At 43.1% G+C, this 25,143-nt stretch overlaps 1 protein-coding gene and 2 long non-coding RNA genes across 4 annotated transcripts in view; 1 reads left to right on the top strand and 2 right to left on the bottom strand.

The window, feature by feature from the left end:
- Positions 1-2,080, bottom strand: part of LOC309370886 — a 138,099-nt gene extending 136,019 nt beyond the window's left edge. Inside the window, exon 1 of the long non-coding RNA XR_014168726.1 lies at positions 1,896-2,080. This is a non-coding gene — a long non-coding RNA (uncharacterized lncRNA). The remainder of the gene's footprint in view (positions 1-1,895) is intronic.
- On the top strand, positions 571-22,481 carry LOC309370852 (lipase member M-like). Of its 2 annotated transcripts, none has more exons than XM_081913020.1 (10): positions 571-711; positions 7,310-7,421; positions 8,563-8,680; positions 9,419-9,617; positions 11,819-11,928; positions 13,289-13,428; positions 14,439-14,588; positions 18,652-18,723; positions 20,003-20,068; positions 21,621-22,481. In XM_081913020.1, exons 2-10 carry the CDS (start codon positions 7,317-7,319, stop codon positions 21,852-21,854), a joined length of 1,194 nt encoding a protein of 397 aa, XP_081769146.1. In that variant the 5' UTR covers positions 571-711; positions 7,310-7,316; the 3' UTR covers positions 21,855-22,481. The 2 variants fall into 2 exon arrangements, with proteins under 2 accessions (XP_081769146.1, XP_081769147.1); XM_081913021.1 differs by having other exon boundaries at positions 595-715.
- Positions 14,572-17,153, bottom strand: LOC309370880. The gene is made up of 3 exons (XR_014168720.1): positions 15,618-17,153; positions 14,748-15,237; positions 14,572-14,706 (listed from the first exon to the last, which is right to left on the bottom strand). It is a non-coding gene; the product is annotated as an uncharacterized lncRNA (long non-coding RNA).
- Positions 22,482-25,143: the final 2,662 nt, after the last annotated feature.

Here is a 25,143-nt window from a genome sequence, read left to right as displayed (position 1 = left end):
AAGCATGACCAATTCCCCCCCAAACTGGGTGCTGAACCAAGAGGGTGCCACAACTATGATGTAGCACACACACAGAATGGAAGGTCAAGGGGTACCAAATTTTGGTCTCACACAGGGTGCCAGTGAAATTTAAAAGACCAAAGTTTGCCCCTGGCTGAAGCATATGTATCCAACATGTGGTACGTGTAGTAATGACATGTGTACATGTGGTAATGACAAAGGAACTGTGGCATAAAACTTAAGGGTTGCTAAAAGGCTAATGGCAGAGGCATGACAAGAAATCGTTTATTAAGCAGATCACTTTAACGGCATGGGAATTCATTTCCAAAACATGGGCTCTCCACCTTATGAACATTTGTGCAGAATATTAGTAATTCGGGGAAGCATAGATTTGCATCATGTCGTTTTCAAGGCACAAAATCCCATTGCTCGCTATCCTCCATATAATGGAGTGACCCCAGATTCCAAAGCTGCCTTGTGGATGCATTCCCTCTGCCATGACTGTGAGTTGCCAAGTGCATTACTACACATCACCTGTCATGTGAATTTATTTCCTTAACCTCTGATGCAAGTATTAGTTGGGTGTTCCCAGCAAAACATAGAAGGCTCTGCCAGTCGAGTCTTATCGCTAAAGAAGGCATCAACAATATTATATGCTGTGGAACTCATTCAAAAATCCTTTTCCTGTTGAAACACAGCAAGAGGACTCTGGTTGGTAATATGTTCCTTGACTCTATTTTTGCTTTTTGTTTGGCTCCATTTCAAGGGTTTCAGTAAGGAATAGCAAGGTATGGTGTAGTTGTTAATATTTTTTGAAAGAAAGTTTAAGCAGGTGTGGGGAATTCATGGCCACCCAAGGCCAATGGTCAGTAAGGATGGGAACTGTCTAGAGAGGCGGAACTTAAACATCCCCGACTTAAAACAAAGGCAGCTCCAAAGATTACAGACAAGTGCACATAGAGAATGTGAGCTGTGCTGACTCTGTTCTCACTTCTTGTATCTTGCAGAGAATCCCATATGTTTTCATGTTTTGTAAGAAGCTATGGAAACTAGAAATGAAAACAAAAACTGGATGCAGTAGGGCTGGCAGTTGTTAACTATATTGTATAATTTGCAACGCAATTCTTACTATGCATACACAAACAATAGCTAACTGGTTTAATATGCAATGTTTAGGAAAATGAATATTAATTTGCTTATATGAATTTGTAGCCTGTCACTGTGTGGCTTCATGTGGCAAAATGTTGCTCTGCTGTTTCCCTTCTACCAGAGAATTTTCACCTTGTGCCACGTTCTTTATAAATATGACCCAATCATTCAGAACCAGCCACACAAAATTAGTAATTGAATGATGCACTGCCGGTTTTCTCCAATGTCTAGGGGTCCCTTTTGCCACCTTTGACTAGTATGCCAGCTGTGGCTGCTCTTTGAGAGAGATAAGTTGGCAACAGTGAGCCACAGATTGATAACCTCCAGATTTAATTTCTTCAGTGTGCTTTACGTGGGGCTGCCCTTCACTTTGGAGCAGAAGCTGCAAAACAGTATAAGTGCATGGTTGATCTTTGAGGCAGCCTATTGGCAACAAGTGATTCCTTTGCTGAAAGCATTGCTCTGGCTGCCAGTTTACTGCCAGGCTAGATTCACGATTATACACTATTATAAAGCCCTAAATAGTTCTGGACTAGGGTATCTGAGAAACAGCCTCTCCTCCTGCAGCCTCCCCCAGTCGGTTAAATTTGTTCATGGTACCATCTACCTGTCAAGCTGCTACCAGTAACTTCCTACTTTCAAGGCTCGCCGGGTTCTGGGAGATGGTGGGTCTGGAATGCTTTCTAGTGATCATGTGTCAGCCAGCTGCTCTGGCTCAGCCTCTTCCTCTTCCATTATTTCCCAACTTTTCCCCTCATCTGCTTCTGAGCTATGACCTCCCTCAAACCCATGTTGTAAATCTAAACTGTCTTCCTCTGGAAGGATCAGACTGGGGAGGTGGTCTCCACTATTCCTCCTCTGCCCAGTGGCGTAAGAAGGGGGTGCGGTGGGTGTGGTCCGCCCCGGGTGTCATCACTGAGGTAGGTGACAAAATGGCTGTGATGGCCTTGGAATCTGATTCAGAAGTTGAATTGGAGGAACTCCAGCCTGCACAGGAGTCCCCACCTCCAGGGCCAGGTGAGCTGGGACAGCGCCTTGACTCTGAGGCACCTGCACCTGTGCCAGATCCTCAGGAGCAGGCACCAGGTGAATCTACTCTGACTCCGGAGGGGATTGAGGACACATTGCCTATAGGTGCGCCTCTCCCAGCCCTGACAGGGGAAGGCGAGTCTCCCCCTGGGTCCAGTAACCCTCCAGCCTCTCCTGAGCTGCAGAGGCTCAGGGCAGAGAGGCGGAGGGAACTGGTTTCTCCCAGGAGGAGTGCTCGCCTTAAGGCCAGAAGAGGCGGGTCACCTGGGGGCCGGGACCGCCCCTGGCCTCAGAGAAGATAAAGGCCAGTCAGCCTGGTCCCAGGTTGTGGGAGCAACGTCATTGAAGAGCTGTTTCGGCCAGCACCCAGTCCTGCTCCTCCAGAGTTCCTGTCCTTGGCCGGCTCCTCGCTTCGGACCCCGCTTCACCCGTGGAGGACTGTCTGCCAACCCTCGACTCAGGTCCTGGACCTCGCCCCACGGTAACCTCCCCCCAGGACTAACACAATGGCAAAAATATGTGTTTTTGAAAAAATGACTCCCGCACCCACTGCACCCTGTTGGCTATTTGCAGACTAGTTGCACTGCAGAGAGCTTGCTGGGGGGACCAAAGAATATCTGGTCTCAAGATTCTTTGAATGAAATTTAGCTTGCCTATAGCAGAGCAATACAAAGTTTTGTTAGGAAATGGCTTATCTTCACCTGTAAAGGTGAAACCACACACCATAGGCGTTTCCTTCCCATTCGCATTTTCTAAACATAACATTTCAACAAGATCATCAATTTTTGCAGTTTGATGAACCAGAAAAGATCCATTTTTGCCTTTCTCAATTTGCATGGATAAATAATTTTTAGTTATGCCTAATTCCACTACATCAGATTTGTTCTGTAACTGTGATACTACCTGTTCATATTCTGTTTAGTTTTTGTAGAAATTAACACATCATCTACATACGCACATATTTTTGTTACAGAGTTTGCCCTTTCCTTTATAAACACACAATTGTCTGCCAATATCCAGCAATTCTTTTGCTAAAGTTTGGTGCCAATTCCTTCCACTTTGGTGCAGACCATAAAGGGATTTATTTAATTTGCATACCAAACCTTCAGCGACGTCTATGCCTTCAGGAACACACATAAAAATTTGGACTTTTAAATCTGCAAACTAATCTGCAGTTTTTATATCTAAATGATAAATAGAATGTCCACGTTGTGATGCATTTTTTAACAAAAGCTTAACGTTTCATATTTTACACTTGGTGAATAACACAAATCATAATCTTCACCTGGAATTTGTTGAAAACCCCTAGCAACTAATCTAGCCTTGTACCTTACAACTTCATTTTTGTCATTCATTTTAACTCTATAAACCCATTTTGAATCAATAAGTCTCGTATCTGGTGTTTGTGGTACAAGAGACCAAGCAAGTGTTATGCTCTTTTAAAGAAGCTATCTCAGAGTTCATAGCTTTATATCAATATACAGCTTGGTGCTTAGGTAAATTCTGAACATCTTTGTAGCTTTTTGGCTCAAAAATCACCTTATTGGCATACACAGTAATAAAATGTTCATCTGCAAAACATTGTGGTTTCTGTCTCTTTCTATCTGAACATCTCAGTCCAGAAGGAGAGTCAGACTCCTCAGACTTAATGGGACTAAGTAAACTACTAGCTTCAGGTTGTAAATCATTATTGTCAGACTGAAGAGATGTCTGTAGGCTAAGCTCACAGTCAGAAAACTCAAGAGAAATTTACCTCCCTTTGGGTGCCTGTAACTTTAAATCATCAAACAAATTACCAGATTCAACAGGCTTTTCATCTTCTTCCATTAATTCAGAATCACTATTATTCCCTCCTCCTCCTCCCCCCTCAGTATTATCTATACTGTTAGTATCTTGGAAAACAGCAACTCCATTCCAATTTACAGTCTGTATCATGCTTCTGGTAATATGAAATTTGCCGGTTGCTGGTATGTAAATTCTGTACGCCCCCTGCTGGTAGCCCATTAATTTTCCCTGAACACTACGCTCACCCAATTTCTGCTTAGCAGGATAATGCATAATTACATCTGAACCCCAAATGCATAGATATTTCAGATTAGGGCGTTTTTTAAACAACATCTCATAGGGGGTGACATCTAAACCAGAATGATAACTACGATTTTTAACATAGCAAAAAGCATTACTTCAGCCCAAAAAACTTTGGGCAGAATAGCATCGTGCAGATAAGTTTTAACCCCTGCCTGCAAGTCACACTGCAAAACCTCAACAAGCCCATTTTGGCAGGGACTTTGGGGGCAAGATAACTCATGAGTAGTCCCCTGCGCTTCCAGGAAATTCTCAAAAACCTCAGAAACAAAATCCTCACCCCAGTCAGAAAACAGGTTCTTAATAGGTTTGTTAAAGTGTGTTTATACCCAGCTGCAAAAAACTTTGTACTTCTCAAATGTTTGTGACTTTCCAGCTATTTCATAAGTCCAGCAATATCTACTATACTGGTCTATGAGAGTAAGCCAGTACTTAGAACCTCCTAATGATGATGGGAGTGGCCCAACTAAATCACAATGTAGACGCTCTAATGGCTCAGTTACTTTTCTGTCTGAGCATCTACCCTTGTGTGCAACCTTAATCTTATTCTTGCAACAGGATAGGCATTGCACAAAGAATTTATATGGCTTTAAGTTGAGGCCATTAACAATATTCTTTGTCTTAATTACATCAGCAAAATTCAGATGTCCTAATAGTCTGTGTGCTTCATGGACACACCCGGAATGTGGCCTTGCAGTCCTCAACCCCTGGCTTGACTGTGCTGCTCTGCAATTTATAGGCGATTGTGAGTAGGTGAGAAAATGCAGTCCATATAAACCATCAGAGTCCCGGGTATACAATAGACGTTTGTTCCCATCAAAAAACTCACACATTAATTTTAAGAATCGCACAGTTATGCCTTGGCGAGCAAAACACCTTACTGACAATAAGTTATCTACTGATGGGCAGTAAATACAGCTCGCTATCATAATGTTTAAAGTGTCAAGTTTAACAGTACCCCTGCCAAGCGACTGCAAGACTTGTAAATTGGCTAAATGTACATTACCAATTTCCTCTTTGAAAGAAATGAACAAGTTTCGATCATTGCAAATATGCTGGGATGCTCCAGAGTCCACAATAAAATAATTCCACTTGGCACCTTTAATTCTTTTGCCAATCTGTTGTCCGAGCGTGAAAAACTCGTGGCTCGTTTCTGTCTTTATGATACGGTGTCGGCTGCTGGGCTGATTGCCGTGATTGACGAACAGAAACAGACTTAGGAGTACTTTGCTTCCTTTTGGATCTGCATATGGTGTTCCTCATTATTTCTGGAAATAGGAGTGCTTATCGTGCAAGCCTCCCTTTTGTCCAACTCGCCCATTAATCTTGCCGTTACCCCTTCCACAGTTAATTGTGCTGGTGGAATGGCAGATATCTGGCTAGCTACACCATCAAAGTCACCATCAAAGGGACTCTTTTCTAATATGTACTGCTGCAAGACTGTCCCACATTTCTTTGGCAGTTTTCTTATCCCTTATATAGACTACTTGCTGGTCACTGACTGCCAAATTAATTATTGCCCTGGCTTTCGCATCTCCTTTCGACCAAGCATTAGTTACAGGGTCAGGAGGGTCATCAGTTACATAGGTCCACACTTCCCAAGAGGTCAAAAGTGCCTCCACCCGAAATGACCATAAACTGTAGTTCTCATCTGTCAGCTGTGGGAAGGTCAGAGCTTTCTCAGTTTCTGGAACCCAGTCAACCATTCTGGAACTTTTCCAGACCCAGAGTACCACACCAACAGGAGAAGGAGTTTTCAAATCTTTCTCAAAGTCCAAAAATGTGCAGTCATCCACTCAGCAGCTAGGCCCATAACCAAAGATGTATACTGCTTCACAGCTGTAAAACTAGGTCATGTTATTTGCTCTGGCCCTTAAAGACATATACATCTTGTGGAACAATAATGAACCTTCAAATTTAAAGAGACCATTCAACACACACCCCTTCCTATGTCACTGCAGGAGCACTCTCCCCTCGAGTGATTTCCAGAAATCAGAAGCATTGCTGCCTCCAACTCTGCAGGGAGAGCAGAGCCTTTATGGCTAGTAGCCTTCAACAGCTCTCTCCTCCATGAATCTTCCTAATCCAGAGGCATAGCTAGGTGAGGCAGGGGGCACTGGGCACCACACTGCAGGGCCTGAGCAGCTTGCCCTGCCCCCATGGGTGGCTTGCTCTGCCCCCGGCTGCAGGCTGCGCGTGCCACCCCGGGCACCTGAGCGGCTAACTACCCTGCTACCTCTGCCCAGTCCCTGTAGGTAGAACATGCTGCAACTCGGGCATGTGTTTTATTTAGTTCATAAAATCTAAGTACTGATTGTTTCTATAGAAAAGCTTCAAAACGGTTTGCTAATTTTTTTTTTTAAAAAAATAAAATTATCCCCCCAAAATTACACCATAATTTAAAACATATAGAAAGTAAAAACTACAGTGAAATAAACTGAAACTCATACAATTTTTTTAAAAATCTGGTTAGGTTTGTCTAAATAAGAATGTATTCAGCAGGCGCTGAAAGGAACACGTTGAAGGCACCTGCCTAATATCAAGAGGCAGGGAATTCCAAAGTGTTGGCGCTGCCACAGAAAGATCGAGTTCTTACAGATGTGTGGGTATTATGTGGATATTATGTGAAGTGGTCAAGTAGGCACATGTGGCGTAAGGTGATATCCTAAGTAAACTGGTGCCTTTAGGCACTGTGGCTCCAGATCCCTGGAATCATCTTCTCCTTGAATGGAAGCATGCGTCAACATTTCTATATATTTAGATGTTGGCTGAAAACTTTTATCCTCCAATTAGTCTGCTCAGGTTCTGCAATGTCAGATTTGTGTTTTTAATACTGTTTTATCATTTGCACAAGGTTTAAAAGTTTTGGGGGGTTTTTTGTATGGTACTAAGGTATTCTTTGAATGTAGAGCAGTTCATATATTTTGGAATAATTTATTAAAGTGTATATATTTTGTCAGCATTAATTGTGAAGTGATAGCTGTGAGTTTTCCTCACCCTGTCTTGTTTTCTCCTCTTCCACACCACCTTTACAAACAATACATAGACAGAAGATGTGGTGGCTTGTTGCCATCGCTTGCCTAATACAAGCAACTGGAGGCTCAGAAGAATTGAGTAGGAGGAGAAGGGATGCAAATCCTGAGGTTCACATGAATGTCGTAAGCTACATAATCCTTTTATAAATGTTATCACAGATGCAGGCCTGAGATAGGCCTGGAATGCAGATCTAAGGGAGCCGAAAAGCCGCACTTGTTCCTTCTTTCTTCCTTCCCCCAGTCTAGAACAGGGATAGCCAGCAAGGTGCCTCAAGCGGCTATTGTGGCGCTCCAGTTCCCATGAGCCTCAGCCTGCATGGCCAATGGTCAGGGCCTAATGGGAGTTCTAGCCCAACAACATCCGCAGGGCACGGTGTTGGAAATCCCAGATCTAGAACATCAAAAGCATAACTATTGATTAATGGGGTGGGGATATGCAATTAGGAGCAATGACAAACAACCCAATGGGGAATGCGGAACTTTTCCTTGAAGTGATACTGAGGAGCCTAGGAAACACGAAGCAATTCTGCTTCCAGTTTTCCTCCTGCTGTCGTGAACTCTGTGCAGACTTCTTGGCAGAGTGACTCAAAGGGGGGAGGAAGAACTGGACAAGAGAGTGGGGAGGGGGTTGATCTTTGGGAGTAGTCCAGTGGCCTGAGAGGTGCAGATCCTTCAAGTGTCCCTATTTTTTAGAAACAGTCCCGGATTTACAGAACCTGTCCCAATTTCTGATTTGATCCCAGAATGCCCCACTTTTGCTTAGGACATCCCTGCTTCCATTGGAGAAATGTTGGAGGGTTTGGAATAAGATGTCCCTATTTCCATCAGAGAAACATTGGAGGGTACGGAGGTGCTGAGCTGGATGCTGGAGAAGGGCTGAGTGGGTAGTCATGAGAACACCCTGCTTCAGTGCTGTCAGTGCCCAAGAAGAGCTGCCTGACTTGGCTTCCTGCTACTGAAGCACTTCTCGCTTCTGGGGACGTGCCTGAGTCTTAATCAGACAGGATGTGATGTGGCTGAAGCAGTGTGAGTGGACAGCCCACTTACTTACCCAGTTCCATAGCTCAGGGTGGCGGCTGCAGATATGCCTATGTCGATTCCTAGGACGGCTTCTGTCAATCCAGGATGTCCCAGTTAAATTGGGACACTTGAGGGGTATGGAGTAGGTCTACCAGGATTCACGCAAGGTGGTCTCCTCTCTGGCAGACAGATTAAAACATTATGAATTAAAACATCTCAGCAATTTATTTTATTTCTTTTTCAGAGTGAGCTGATCTGTTACAGAGGATACCCCAGTGAAAAGTATGAAGTCTTAACAGATGATGGCTATTATTTGACAATAAACAGAATACCTTTTGGGAGAAAAAATCTTACAGTCAGAGGTATCTGGTACTGTATTTTTCGCTCCTTAGGGCACACCAGACCATAGGGCGTACCTAGTTTTTAGGGGGAGAAATAAAGGGGAAAAAATTATTCCCCCCCCCAGCCCCAAAGAGCAAAGAAGCCAAGACAGCGAGCGGGATCCATCCCTCTTCCTCTTTAGCCACACGCAACCTCTCCAGAAAGTGAACAACAGAAAGAGAGAGGTGGGAGACACCACTGAAATTTAAAAGTCCAAAATCTGCCACTGCAACTGTCCTATGTTGAGCAGGAAGGCCTGAAGGGGGCTTATAAGTGCTTTCAGCTGAATGCAGTTCCAAGCCTCTCTGTAAGTGAGAAGCAGCCCACTTGGTCAGAATCACATGGAAGCATCCCCATAGAAGCACATGGAAAGGTATTGAGCAGAGCATGCTTTGAAGGTCGCTTCAAACCTTCCAGGAAAGTCAGTGGTGGGGTGCGCATCCCTAGTGCATGTGGGGGCTTTGGGAGCAGGGCTGTTGGCTGCACACACGCCTGTTTCAGTGTTCACATGTTCTTTTGAATGCTTGAATAGGGCTTTGCTAAGAAGCCTCTTCTACAGTCAAGGCTCCGATTCATGTGCCTAACAAAGTTATTGACATAATGGACTGAAATATAAATGATGGTTTCCGAACATGAGAGATATTTCTTAAAATCATCTTTGTTATCATGGCACGGAAATTCTCATCTGCTTTGTTTTAAAATTTTCTTTTTTAAACTAGGTCCCAAGCCTGTTGTGTTACTGCAACATGGAATACTTGCAGAAGCTAGCTTCTGGGTCGAAAACATGGCCAACAACAGCTTCGGATTCATATTAGCAGACGCCGGCTATGATGTTTGGCTGGGGAACAGCAGAGGAACGAGCTGGTCTCAGAGACACCAGAATCTGTCAACTGACCAAGATGAATTTTGGGATTTCAGGTAGTTTGGATAGAAAAAAGTAACAATATCATAGCAATTGACGGTATTATCTTGCACATTAACTATTAAATTATGAAGATAATAAATATTCATGAAATTTGCAAACACCTATTATTCACTCAGATTATTCACATTACAAAAGCAAGCATGGCTCATATACCTGAGTAATGTCAACAGTGATTGGCAGTGCCTCTCCAGGGCTGATGTCGAGATCAAACTAGGGACCTTATCCATGTAAATAATGGACTCCTACTATTGCACTACTGGCCCCATGCCATCAGTTATTCAGATATACACAAACTGATGATAAACATTCCATGAACTTTCAGATTATGCACCTATTATCTTCTCTAAAGAGATGCTAGTATGTAGGCTACATACCAGAGGTAATGCTCAATGTGTGAGAAGAATTTTGTGTGTGTTGGGGTAGTGGTGGCTATTAACCAGTGCAATGAAATAATTTTGCTGAAACAATTAAGATATTCCCTGCCTTTTTGAAAGACTTTTTGACCACAAAGTCATGGAACTCTTCTCTCTTCTCATCCCTACCAGCAGCATCTACATGTTTTAGTGGGAGAGATCTGCACAGCATAAACTTATATCCAGCAAAATCAGAATGCTGCTGTTGATCATAATAGTTAGTCCTCGTTAGGGATGGAAGGATCTGTCTGTAGAAGTCTATAAGCTGGAGGTTTTTCACATCCTACAGCCCTATGTGTGATTTTCTATGTCTGATGCCTGTTAGAAGTAAAACGTGGATCCCAAGACCCTCAAAATAAATTCTGAACAAAATTGGTGAAGCAGCAAAGAGTCTATTGAGTACAATGCGTTCATGTAAGAGCAGGTGTCCAAAGTAGGAACAGCCCAAATTGGAAAGGCACAATCTTATATTCTTTATACCCAAAGCACAGGTTCCCTCCCTTGTTTCCCCATTGGCTGGGTACATGCAGGGTTTACAGCCTATCATGACCACCTAATTAAAATACTAAAATCCCCGCCTTTGTTGACATCTCCCATTACTCTAGTTCCGACTGCTACTCCTGTTTACCTTTCTCCTTATTTGGTCCATGTTTCTTATGGTTTTACACATTGACTCAAGCAATAAATCCACATCCCAACCACTAGTGGATGTAACCGAGTCCCATATTAGTTGAAACGTACAGATAAATCGCATAACGGCTGCAAACAGCCCTATCTATAAGCCTCCTAACCACAAGCTGTTCTAAAAATACATGTAAGCAAGTTTCTGCTGTCTGTGGTCATCTAACCGTTGCAGCCTTGTGGCCTTTTGAAAAGGCAACATTTTTTATTCCTCACAATGCCCCTTTCCCCTGATTCATATGTGAGAGCACCATTGTGGCTGGGTGAACCTGTTATTCCTAGTTAGGGATGGAAGGATCTGTCGGTTTTGGTTCTCTCAGTTTGTCATTTTTTCCCAAACTTAAATTTGGTTCTCCACATATCTGCAGCAATTTGAAAATTTTATTTTTAACAAGTCTTCAGAAAAATTCTTCAGTGCTTTAGTGCAGATTTCTCTTGATATGTTTTGGTGTGCACATTTTATCATGTCATTTTCACTCATTTTTATTCACAGTTTTGCATAATATGTGTATTTTTGCAAACTTTCGATTGGTTGGAGGATGGCATCACAACATATGGATAAATATGAATTTTGAAAGACGGCCGTGTTTCAGTTGTCATATTGTCTTAGAAAGTGCGAATTTGAAAAATTCAGGTTTCAATGCAATCTGAATCAAATCCCCCCCCTTCCCTCATCATACCCTTAATTTCAATAGGGTTACACTGAGCAGGACAGTAACTAAAAGCTATAGATCTCTACGCATGTTGGATTTCCACATACGTACTGTGACCTGCATGATTCCAGAATGTGTGGAAAGAATTTGAAGTCTACATACTGAACATCTTCACATCCTACAGCCTGCTTTTATGTGTGATGGTTCTTCATGAGATTCATGTGTGAAGTGAAAAAACGGTGTGTGGGTGTGATGTTTAGTGATGTTCTGTTGCTGGAAGCCACCACTGTAAAATTAAAGTGGAGAATAGGGATGGTGGCGCCATCACCTGGTTCTGCACCCACATTTCAAGCAAAACCTACCAGAAGGCAACTCTGGGTGAACATCTAGGAGTTCAGATGAAGAGGTGTCACTAATTTTGCCATAACATTTAAACCTTTTCTTCAGTTTCCATGAAATGGCCATCTATGATCTTCCAGCAATGATCAACTTCATTCTGAAGAAAACTGGGCAGAAGCAACTGTATTACGTAGGCTACTCTCAAGGCGCTACCATTGGTATGCTAAAGTGGCCTGGTCCATTTTTGTCTCTTTCTCTTGTTCTCTCTCTTTCAAAAATAAATGTCCTATATTCTGCCCTTCTGGATCCTGGAGCCAGCTGTAAGGATTCAAGTCTTGCCGCCAACACTGGCAATGATTTTGTGAATCTGTCAGCACTGATTTGACTGCATTCCCTTCATGCTCTTGCTTGACTCACCTATAGGTTACATTGGACTCTCCAAGGAATATCGGGTGGATATGGTTTCTAGTAGACAAGAGATCAGAAATAACCACCCCTCCAGGCTAGATGCATCCCAGATCCAGTTTTCAATTGGCCTTCTGGGTCCCCCCACCCTGCAACCATCAGTATTCAGTGGGAATGAAAATAACCTTTGATCTTACAGAATAAAACCTTACAATAAGTCCTATAGTTATCGTGACAACCCTGACCCTGTTGCGCACACAGCTATGGTCCATACCTTCCCAGTGTGAGGTCCATTTTAGGGCTTTTCAGTAACAAGTCAAACAGAGCTAAGTGCTTGTCCCATATACCTTAGATTATATTGCAGTTGCTGTGTAGTGATACCTTTCAAAAAATGCCTATACAGTATGACCTGTAGGTGAGGTCTAGAATAGGTACCAGCAGGGCTCTTTTCTCAGCCAGAATGTACCAGAACTCAGTTCCAGCACCTCTCAGGTGAGCGCCATTGCCATTATAAGAGAACTCATGGTGAGTTCTGGCGCCTTTCCCCCCAGAAAAATATCACTGGATATAAGGATGTTGTTGTGTATTTTTGGGTAGTTCCAGGGGCAGAATTCATTGTAAATCTGTTCATTCATCTAATGAGTATATCTGTAAAAGAGAAACTTTTAAAGAATCACCTACATTACTTTACTGGCAACTGGCTTCAACCTAAAGCGAGGAGGGGTGATGGTTGGGTTTTTCCACTGTTCACTGCCCCTCAATTTCCTAACAGCAGCTCCAGTGTCCATATAAGGCAGATATAGGGAACCCGTGGCCCTCTAGACGCTGTTGGACTCCAACTCCCATCAGCTCCAGCCAGGAATGATGGGAGTTGTGTTGCGGCAACATCAGGGGGACCACAGGTTCTCCTCTGCTATAGGGCCAGGGAGCAGAGGTGGATCTTGGAGTCTCACATTTCAGTGGTGCCCTGTGAAATGCCAAAATTCAATGCCTTCAATTATAGTAGCAGAGCTCCCAAGGATCTGCACCTAGTGTGACCAAGCCGGTTGTGCTACCCAAAGTCTGCCTCTGCAGGGAGTACCCTTTAAACTGGTGAATGAATTTCTTAACATGGTTATCAGCAGCTCCAATCGCCCACTGTGTTTTTCTCGTTCACCCTCCTCTCCCTTTCAGGTTTCATCGCATTTTCAATCATACCAGAACTGTCTCAGAAAGTCAACATGTTTTTTGCCCTGGCTCCTGTGATTTCTCTTCAGCACGCAACAAGCCCTGTGTTGAAAATAAGCCCCATGTTTCCTGAATACTCATCCAAGGTACGCGTCAATCACTATTTTATGACCGCGGAAATCAAGAATTTGCAAATGGAAACTCAACCCCCCTTTCAAAATTTGCTCATCTCCAAATTATGGCTCTCTGGCCAAGTAATGTGTACAAAAAAATATATGCATAAACCAGGGTAAAATGTTCATATACAGTAAATAGTGAAAATAACATACAAAATGCATTATAATAGGGAAAATTGCTCTGCAAAAAATATGTGTGCTTGGCAACATTGCATACTTGGTTTTTTGTTCTTAATCACAAACTTGATGTGGGAATTATGCAGAACTGAGCTTAAGCACGGGAGAATGAGAAACGGAGAAAAATGAAATAGACTGATGAGCCTATCCACACCCACTGGCGGAGGAAGGGGGGGCGTGGGGAGAGCGCACCAGCCCAGGCACCATCGAGGAGGGGGCTACAATCATGGCCACCCCCGGACACATGCCACGCACCCCCCACCATGCCAGGGCCTACGCCCCCGTGAGCAATGCATCAAGCCCACTGGAAACGCACCATGCCCCTGCAGGTGGTGCATCACACACCCCGGGCTCATGCCACGCCCCCATGGGGCTCACGCCATGCCCCCACAAGTGACGTGCCACGCCCCTGGGATGCGTGCCAGCCACTCCCCCACCTACTCTCTATCCCTGGTGCCGGAGCATGCAGCTTTGTCACTGTCCACACCCCCAACCTTCTTGCATTGAACTGGAAGGTCTGAAGGGGACTTTTAAGTAGATTTGGTTGGACAGGTGTACAACGCTCCCTGTAACTGGATCTGGGTGTTATCAGCGAATGTGGGAAGGTTGGAGATGGAACAGGTGCAGCTGGCACATGCAGGCACACTGAGGGCACATGGTCACCACATGGTTTCCTCCTCCTGGTCTCCGAATTAAACCTTTTAGGAGGTGCAGCTAGGGAGAAGGAAATCCCTAGAGGCGTGTAGCTTATTTTGCCACTTTATGAAAGCTTCATTATATGTAAGGTCTTTATATCTTTACAGAGCATGTTTGCCAGAGGAGAATTTGTTTTGTCTCGCAAGCCTGCGAGAGACTTTATGCAGAAATTATGCCGCGCTTCTTTTATGCAGAAATTATGTGCGCACCTCATGTTCACTATTACGGGTGGATTCAATGCAACAAATCTAAATATGGTATGTAGATGTGTGAAGAAGGCATAGTAGTTGATTACTGGTTTAGCTATATGTTCTACTTTTCACAAGCTTTCGTTTTTGAGGCAAAAAGCTTCCAAAGGGAGCAAAAATTCCATGGCTAATTGAAATCTTGGTTAGAGTCAGATGAAAATGCTTTACACACTGGAAAAGTCCTGTTGAACAGAAATAATAATAATAATAATAATAATAATAATAATAATAATAATAAATAATTTATTACTTATAACCCGCCCAACTGGCTGGGCCTCCCCAGCCACTCTTGGTGGCTTCCAACAGGATATTAAAAACACAATAAAACATCAAACATTAAAAACTTCCCTAAACAAGGCTGACCAGCTGTCTTCTAAAAGTCAGATAGTTGTTTATTTCCTTGATGGGGGGGTGTTCCACAGGGCGGGCGCCACTACCGAGAAGGCCCTCTGCCTGGTTCCCTGCAATTACTCTTCTTGCAGTGAGGGAACCGTCAGAATGCCCTCGGTGCTGGATCTCAATGTCCAGGCAGAACGATTGTGGTGGAGACATTCTTTCAGGTATACTGGCCTGAGGCCATTTAGAGATTTAAAGATCAGCACCAACACATTGAATTGTGCTTGGATACATAAGAGGATTTACTCCTGAGTACATACACCTAGGGATGGGACGCAGGTGGCGCTGTGGGTTAAAGCCTCAGCCCCTAGGACTTGCCGATCGAAAGGTCGGCGGTTCGAATCCCTGCGGCGGGGTGCGCTCCCGCTGCTCGGTCCCAGCGCCTGCCAACCTAGCAGTTCAAAAGCACCTCCGGGTGCAAGTAGATAAATAGGGACCGCTTACCAGCGGGAAGGTAAACGGCGTTTCCGTGTGCGGCTCTGGCTTGCCAGAGCAGCGATGTCACGCTGGCCACGTGACCCGGAAGTGTCTCCGGACAGCGCTGGCCCCTGGCCTCTTAAGTGAGATGGGCGCACAACCCCCGAGTCTGTCAAGACTGGCCCATACGGGCAGGGGTACCTTTACCTTTACCTTTACATACACCTAGAATTGCACCATTACACCACAATCCTATGCAGGCCTACTCAGAAGCAAGTCTCACTGACTTCAATGGAACTTACTTTCTGGAAAACGTGTACAGCATTGCAGCCTTCGTGGGTTGGCATGTTTGCGTATGTCCAGATTGCACATGATATGATTTCAGATCAGAATGTGTTTTCAATGAAACAAATCTGTGCACATTTCTTCTTCTTCTTCTTCTTCTTCTTCTTCTTCTTCTTCTTCTTCTTCTTCTTCTTCTTCTTCTAAATAATATTTATTAAATTTTCCATTTTAAACCAATTAAAACCACATTAAAACATTCCAAATTACAATTAATCATAAAAAAGTCAAATACAAATGCTGAATTACCTATCTTTTTGAGTGTCTTCCCATGCTCTGAAGTTCGCGGAGTGCTGATCAACCAATGTCGCATTGCATTTCATAATTCTTCAGTGAACCACTCCAATGTTAATCCTTCTGTCTTTTATTTATTTTTATTCCTTCAGCCACTGGTCTGTTCAACTTTCACTTTTATAAATCTGTGTGGAATCTTCCTTGTTGAAATCCATATTATATTTCTGCTCTCAAGGGCCATAATATTCCAAGTCTCAAACAAAGAGACGCCAGCAGCCCTTGGCAAGTCTCCTGGGTTCCCCTCTGTGCGTTTGCAGCATCTCTTTGCAAGCTGATATTTCTGCCAGATCTTAACAACTCAGTCCTGGCTTTTCCCCACTGAAGGTGGCTGCCAAGTCCACACCCAGTCCAGATATAAACAAATCAAAGCGGCTACCAAATGCTTTTCCAAACCAGCTGTTTTTTAAGTAGTAGCATTTCCGGGGGAGGTTTTACCAAATATAACTGGGAATACAGATATCAAGAAATAGAACATTAAAGGCTTACCTCCCCCTGGGACTATATAATTACCGGTAATCCATATGTTGATTCAACAAGCTGGTCAGACTTAGCAAAGTTACTTTCAGTTCTCTGTGGCTGCTTGCAGATTTTAAACTGCGTCACTCCACTTCACCATAAATCTCAGACAAACATCCAAAGTTCTTTGGCGTCTCTCCAGCTGTTTATGAAATGTTGCTTCTACTCTGATACAATAAATCAAACCGGGGCGTTCTTTCATCCTCCTCTTAATTAACTCATAGTCCAGATTCCACACCAACCTTTTCATTTGTTAGGTTTAAAGTCTACTCACATATCCCAAGCAGCGTCTTAAGTTGTAGCAAAAGTCTTTCTCCAGATCTAATCCTTCTCAGTAGCTGGTTAAATCTGCAAGTTATTTTCTCTCCGCTAGTTCAAAGTAAGCCTGCTAAATAAGTCCAATTTTTATCTTTAAAAATAAGCAGGAGCCCTCTGCTCATGACGACGACATTCAGAGAGTTACCTAGGCGTGCGTGTTTTCCACTCAATGCCCTCTGCCCCCACAATCCCTCGGGATGGGTGTCAGATATTGGGCAACTGCGGCTGAATCTGCCTCCTCTACAGCCCTGGAGGAGTTTTGGGGAGGCTAATTGCTCCCATATTCCCTCCCTTATCCGCACAAAAAGGCTCTGATGGGAAAAAACACACAGCTGTCAGCCAGTCATTTCTACCACACTTCAAACGTTTTCTGAAATCACTGGTGTTTGCCCAAATTCCTCATTCTCACTGAAACTGCATAGCTTCCTGCTCCAGTCCTTTTCTCATTGCAATGTGTTCCCTCTATTCCCCACTATTACCACAAGGTGGTGCTATCTCAGTCTTGGTAACCTGAGAGAGGCATATGTGGAGCAGCTCGGGTGTCCATTGCTAAACATGAAAGGTGAGCAAATGGGATCCCAGAGAGATTAGAGTTCCTGGGTTGACAGCTCAGGGTTTGTCTAGACTGGAAACAAACCATGAACTTGTATTTGCGTGACAAGCTAAGCCAAACCATGGCTTAGCTCACAGCAGTGCAAGAGCAGGAGGACCCCGAGAGGAATGAAGCAAACGATGGCCCTTGTGGTCTCTTCCAACTCTATGATTCTATGATTCCTTTCAAGGAATCTTCACACTTGGAACTAAGTCAAGGTTTTTAGCTTAGCATTTCATGTAAACCAATCCCCTAAGTACTATGCAAACACAAAATACCATACAACAAGAAATTCAGATATAATCAAAGGAGTAGCAGTATGACTGGGCTTTTAAAATACTTTAAGTCAGGGCCTTTTTTCAGCTTGAACTCACCGGCACCTCTTAGGTGGGCACTGTTGCCATTCTAAGAGAAAGAGGGAGGTGAGCTCTTTTTCTAGAAAAAATGACGCTGCTTTTAATACTTTCAAAAGCACAGCATGGGGTTGGACATTACCTTGACAAGCAGCCACTGACTGATCTGTCTCCTGTGATTTTTTTCTCGACGCCTTTCAAAGCCAGCATTGCATCTTGCAGAAGCCAATTCCCAGCTGAGCTATGCACTGGGTGGCAAAGATCGTTTGTTTTGTCTGTCCTGAATCTGCCAACCAAAAGCTTCACTGGGTGGCTTCAGGTTATTGAAATACAAGAGGGTGAAACCCCAAACCCTCTCCCTCTGCACCATGCATAATTGTATGCCAAGGGTCAGCAAACGTTTTCAGCAGGGGGCTGGTCCACTGTCCCTCAGACCTTGTGGTGGGCCGGACAATTATTTTTTGGGGGGTGGTGGAAATGAACGAATTCCTATGCCCACAAATAACCCAGAGATGCATTTTAAATAAAAGCACACATTCTGCTCATGTAAAAACACCAGGCAGGCCCCACATATAACCCAGCGGTGTATTTTAAATAAAAGGACACATTCTACTCATGTAAAAACATGCTAATTCCTGGACCATCTGCAGGCCGGATTTAGAAGGCGATTGGGCCGGATCCGACCCCTGGGCTTTAGTTTGCCTACCCATGTTGTATGCTATCCTACTCACCTTATTTCTAGACTAGTTACAGATGTAGTTTCCTCTGCCTGTTCCTCAGATTATTATTTTTAAAAATAAATTTTAAAAATGTGTTTGCTTTTCAAATCAAATGTTTCTCACAGAGCCGCGTAGATGTGTATGCAGCTCATTATCCAGATGTAACATCATCTAAAAACCTTCTACACTGGAAACAGGTAGAGTTGTGCACTTTTAAGCAGATGTGGTGGTCAAGAGGGTTCTATCGTTCTATGGTCTGTCAAAAATTGCAAACTCATATTGACTGCATTTGTGTGTTCAGACCCTCCCCCCTAAATCAATTCACACTGGCCTCAAATTTTGATTTTGGTTTTTGGCAGAATTTAGGCCACAACTTTATTGATTAGAGAAAGTTAATGGTTGCATAGGTTCTGGTTCAACTAGCTCCCTGCCGTGCAGGTATAATAATAATAATAATAATAATAATAATAATAATAATAATAATAATAAATATTATTATTTATACCCCGCCCATCTGGCTGGGTTTCCCCAGCCACTCTGGGAAGCATCCAACTGAATATTAGAAACGGTACAGCATCAGACATTAAAAACCTCCCTAAAGAGGGCTGCCTTCAGTTGTCTTTTAAAAGTAAAATAGTTGTTTAGCACTATTAGCACTGACCCAGCATAGGTCAGCCAAGGGTGAACACCTGGATAAGCGGAAAGCTTTGAACAAGCTATCTCCGCCACCCAAATGTCCCGCTGGAATCAGGCACAGGCACAACCCCCTCTCAGGGGCTGACCAAACCATTGAGTCCCTGGATTCCTTTAATGGAATACCCTTACATAGGGATGGTGAGAGCGTTCTCCCATCCCTATCACTTGAACCAGAGCCTATCCGGAACCATACAAATTGTGGCTAAGTGGCAGGTGAAACCCAAATGGCAACAGCCAATCAGCGAAGTGGGAAAAACTCCTGCCATGCCCCTATCCCAATGACAGACGACACACGACAGCATAGCAAGGTCAAGCACAAAGCCCTAAAAGTAGAGAGAGGTGGTGTTCCGAATGAACGCGCTGAAAGGGGAAGCTTGCATGGGTATAAATAGGTCCCTTGAACCGTTTGGACTGCGTCCCATTGGCCAGATTGCACCCAGCTATGAGGGACCTACCAATAGGGTGTTGTGGCTGAACAATCATACCTACCCACAACACAGGGAGTCGGTTGTCCGGGTCTCACTGCAATACGTGCCCTCTTTAAGGGAGGACCCAATATAACACTTAACTGTTAGAGCTTCCACCAAAGAATACTGGAATTGTTAGTGTGCGTAACATTCCCTGGGAAGCCTCTAACCACAATTAAACCATTTTAAGTTGGTACTATTGTTCTGCTTCAAGCTGTCTGCTGATAATACCAGCAGTGGCAGAGTTTTCACAATGTTCAGTAAGATGTATAATGCATTATCTAATTCTTTGGCTCTCCTATTATTTTGATAGATAAGAGATTCGGGGTTATTCAGGTATTTTGACTATGGGAACAAGAATGAGGCAAGATATAACCAGGTAAGAGAGAACAATTTTTAGGTGAAAAAATAAGTTTCTTCACTAATTTATATGTATTCCATTTTTCCTCCATGGAGCTCATACGTGGTTCTCCTTCTCCCTGTCATATTCACATAACAACCCTGAAATGGGTTGTATCCATCTTAGATCTATTCAGCGTAGACCCATTGAAATGGTCGAACTTGAGTTAGCCATGTATAGCTTCAATAGGTTTACTCAGATTAGGACTAGCTTGTCTACAACTCTCCATGTAAGCAGAAGCAGAATATCTCTGATTACATAGTTACTATGGAGAGACCACAGCAGCCGGTGATCATTACAGTTTGTGGGGATAACCAGTTGGCCATTGTGGGGTCAAGAATCCTAGACTAAATGAATGTGATGTGGAAGACAAGCTCTTAAGTCCTTAAAGAAGAGTGCAAACTCAGTATCACTTACCATAGACTAGAAATTAATTACGCCACATTCCACAATATGTTCTTTTTAAAAAACAAAACAAAACAATTTTTAATTAATTTTCATTTATAACAATCCAATACAAGCCACATTAATACAATACCAAATTATAATCCAATTAAAAAAGCCAATTGTCCAATACCAAATTAAACAATCCGTGCTCTAGATTTCAGGGAATGATATTCTTATTTCGTTCAGCTCCAATACTCTTAGTTAGTCCAAATACGACAGTTCCGATCCTGAGTTTTATTTTTATTTTTAATATAAGCAGGGGTGATGCAGAAGCCTGGCTTGGAAACAAACTCTGCAGTAAGAGAGGCCCCCAGAGGAAATGGCCTTACAGTGATTCAGACCACTGGTCCATCTAGCTCAGAGTTGTGTCACACCAAGGCAGCAGCTCTCCATGATTTCAGACAGGGGTTTCTGCATGCAAAGCAGGCACTCTGCCAGCTTCTCAAAATGTGGGGTGAATCTCCCAACTCCCGAACTCCTTTTCCTCACTCAGATCAAGCTCCATGTGCTTGGAGAGGGTCCCAGAGCCATTTCCATCACCTCAAACACTCTGCCATTCCCATGAAGGGGACATGGTGCTGGCAGCAAAGAAATGAGGAGAACTCTCCTCTTTCTCCTCTCATCATCATTCTAGCTCCATGATGGGCCACAGGCCACAGGGGTAGCTCTTCAGGGGAGCTTGTACTGCCACTCAGATTGCCTCAGGGTTTCCCCCCACCATTGGTTTGGGGTTTTTTTAAATTCACTTTTTTGCAATTTTATAAACCACAAATTCTAAAAGCGGTTTAAATCATTTCTACAGAGGGCAGAGGTACAATTATTGTATTTTTATATGAGTTTTGTTGCAAAATGGGGGGGGGGAGAGAGAGAGCAGCTAATCCGAGGAGAGCCTCAGTGGATTCACTCATCCCAATTTAAATCATGCTAGCAGTCCATGAGTGTTCTAGTTAGGAAGAAGGAAAATCTATCGTCCATATAAACCTGTGAACAGCCCACAGGCAGTCTGAATTGTGTCAAGGTGCTGTCACGAAGAACACTTGTGTGCTTATGGTTGTTTATTGATCCTCGGTCTTTTATTCTCCAGAGCGTTCCGCCTTTGTATAAAGTAGAAGACATGAGTGTCCCAACTGCAGTGTGGTCTGGTGGGAATGACATCATTGCAAGCCCAGGAGATACAGCCATCTTAGTTCCTCGCATCTCTAACCTAGTTTACTACAAAAATATATCATACTGGAACCACTGGGATTTCATCTGGGGCCTCAATGCCCCCAAACTGGTGTATTGCAAAATCATAGAGTGGATGGGGAAGTCTCTGTAAATCGATATTTTGCTATAATAGATTTAATCCACTATCTTTTATTAACCATTCTTTCTTTTACACCTGTCACAACAAACCCTGTGCCCTGCTAACATAGAGAGCCCTTCTAGGCCACTGAAACCCACAGTTTGCTTGAGTTGCAAAACAATGAAGCTTGGAACTGTGCAATGGAGAACTTAAGAAACAGCAATGGAATACTAACTCCGCCCAAGGTATGATGGATAACAGCAACAAATGATAAAAGATAGACATAATAAAGTATAAGGACAGAATAATAGCCACACACAAGAAGAGCAAAAAGAGAGTTTGAAGGCTTCACCTGAAGGACTGTAAATTATTTGATGTGTTAATGCAAATGGAAGTCATTAAAATTGCAGCTGCGGTATAAGGGTTTGTTATTATGACTGGTGTGTCATTGGAATTTATAAGTTTTTGGAATGCAGAGTTTAAGTAAATTATCAAATCATCAATTCTGGCATGCAGGGAGCCAACAAAATAATATAATTTGGCATCTGAACATTTGGCATTAATAATTGTATTATAATTTGGTATTATAATTTGGTATTGACAATGAGGCTTTTATTGGGTTATTGTAATTGAAAACTAATAAAATTATTACACAGAGAATCAATCCCTCTGCCCACATAACTGCGGTGAATAGGAGCTGGGGCCTGTCTTGTGACATTTCGCTAAACAGAGACAACTACCATTGAATTATCACTGTAAGGACATAGCATGAGAGGCAGAGGATATCCAGTGAGTGAACTAGTCCAGAGAAATCCCACTGATTTAGTAATAGATTTTGACTTTGCTCAGCAGACACCTCCCTTTCATTGTCAGGACTTTCAGACTGACCAGACCAATCAAAGGCCTGGAATGATTCTGAAACAGACCATCTAGAAACACTCTTTGGCAACCGAGACAAGGAGGGTTGGAGAAGGGAGGACAAGGAACCTGCACACCCCAAAGAAAGAGCTGAGGCCTATCCTGCAATCTTTTTTTCTAGACATAGAAAAAACAAATTGTGAATTTTCACCAGAAGAGTTTAGTGGCACCAGGGCTGAGCAGCGAGACACTTAAGGACCATATCATCAACATCATCATTTTTAATTTATATACCGTCTTTCTAGATTACAATACCCAAGGCAGTTTACAAGCTGAAGAAATGTACATCTTATAACAATCTAATGCAGTACAAAAATGTGAAAACAAAACAAAACTTTAAAACAAGCAACTTACATCATAATAGTAACATTCAACAATCATTAGACTACTATAAAACAAGAATAATATCAACATATTAAAGTTAAACAGAAATCCACTCAACAGTTACAATAAATAATTTCTAAACTATAATCACTAAAACAATGGCAAGCCACTGTACATAAAATAATACAATACAAATTGAGAAGCAGAGACTAGAGGGTGGAGCAAGGCAGGTGGAAGGAGGCCTTGCCTGACGAAGTCTCTCCCCTCACAGTTCTTCCTTCAGGACCAGCTCCCTTGTGAGGACTCCCACAGAGCCCTGCAACTGCTAGGGGCAGTTTTTTGCATTTGTTGCTCTGTTCTAAGAGGGGTTATGAAACAAGACCTTTTAGATGTTGTATGGTCTCCATTTATATGCTTTATACATTGCATGTGTCATCAGTGTCCTCTATGTGGTGAAGCTAACTTATTGTTATGTCACTCTTATTTACAAAGTGTCCCTTTGCAGGATCTATTTCATCATGATATCTGCAACAGTGTACTATTTCATCCTAATTGCAATAACGTGCTCCACACAGTTCTTATTCTATGTTTCGTCATTCTTTATCTTGTACGCACATTGTTTTGAAAACTCAATAAATACTTCTTATGAAAGATGCATTGATGTTGGGTAAGGAGATGTGATGCTGGAGTGGGACTAGAAGTGTGGTTCTTCCACTGCTTCAACATGGAACTGCCCTCAACTCAAATATGGTAACTTACAAATGGGGTAATGATGCTTGCCATATTTCCATACCAAGACATTCTTTTTGGTGCACTTTATAAGAAGATGCAGAAAGAGGTGTATAGGAGAGTATTAATGGTTAAGCACCATCCTGCCTCCCGAAAACTCAGCTGGGTATTGCAAACATTCCTTGCAAGTGCTTAGCAAGATCACAAGAGTTTGTTTTTTTAAAAAATTAAAAATATAGTTTTTGTAAGGATTGCTCATAAAGCAGACTTTCCCTCCCCTACTGCATTATCAAAAATAGGCCACAAATTTTGATTCCTCCCCTGTCCCTATGAATCTCTTCTCCTTCCTGAGAAAATAAAATAAATTCCTCTTACAAAGGGGGTAATGCACAGAAGTGATCAGTAGTGGTGTTGCATGTGGTGGAGCTGAACTGTGGAACCACCCAGCTAATACTGATATCACTGCTGCTTACTTATACTAGGCTGGCGCTTGGGCCCAAACCTCACTGCTACCTCACCCCAGCCTGGTCCAAGAAAGCAGCTGGTTGGGAGGGTGGCTCTGCCCCACCATGTGTGATAAGGGATAGTGAAGCCTCCTTTAGATTGGAATAAGTTGCATCTGATGTGGTTGTGCAATCATAAAGTCTGTCTTGTCAAGATTCTGATTAAGCCATCATTCAATGCATTGCAACCCTAGAAACCACTCCCAAAATTTGCACAACTTGACCAACTTTCAGTAACATAGAGAAATAGGGTTGGGTTTCATCTGTGTATTGATGACACATTACCCTGTAACCCCAGATTTCAACTTAGCAATAGCTTCGTAGAGATATTATAAAGCATGGGAAACCTAAGGTACATCACAGCATAACCACCATGCGGCCAAACACAAGACTCCCACTGCTGTTTTCTGGAACCAGTCTTTCAAGTAGGTGTGGAAGCACTGCAGCACTTGAGTATGTCCCACTCCTACCTTGCAGAACTGGTCCAGGAGCATACTATAACCAATAGTACAGTGGTACCTCGGGTTACAGGCACTTCAGGTTACATACGCTTCAGGTTACAGATTCCACTAACTCAGAAATAGTACCTCGGGTTAAGAAATGGCTTCAGGATAAGAACAGAAATCAGGCTCCGGTGGTGCTGCGACAGCAGGAGGCCCCATTAGCTAAAGTGGTCTTCAGGTTAAGAACAGTTTCAGGTTAAGAACAGACCTCCGGAATGAATTAAGTTCTTAATCCGAGGTACCACTGTATCAAAAGCCTTTAAGGGATTAAGGATTACACTTCCCCGTCCTCCCAATACAGGTCTTTGATCCGGGTGGCCAAAGCTGCTTTGGCACCAAAATCCA

This window comes from Podarcis melisellensis (genome assembly GCF_964234715.1).
Source record: "Podarcis melisellensis genome assembly, chromosome: 5".
Lineage (NCBI taxonomy): Eukaryota > Metazoa > Chordata > Lepidosauria > Squamata > Lacertidae > Podarcis > Podarcis melisellensis.
Note: the sequence above shows the minus strand (reverse complement) of the source record. Positions and strands in the feature narration are given on the sequence as shown.

Bases quoted from the DNA above. Each gene is read 5' to 3' on its own strand.
- LOC309370852 (XM_081913020.1), top strand. From the start codon at position 7,317: ATGTGGTGGCTTGTTGCCATCGCTTGCCTAATACAAGCAACTGGAGGC. The intron at 13,429-14,438 runs GTACGCGTCAAT...ATATCTTTACAG, and splicing joins TTCCTGAATACTCATCCAAG to AGCATGTTTGCCAGAGGAGA. The intron at 18,724-20,002 runs GTAGAGTTGTGC...TTATTTTGATAG, and splicing joins ACCTTCTACACTGGAAACAG to ATAAGAGATTCGGGGTTATT.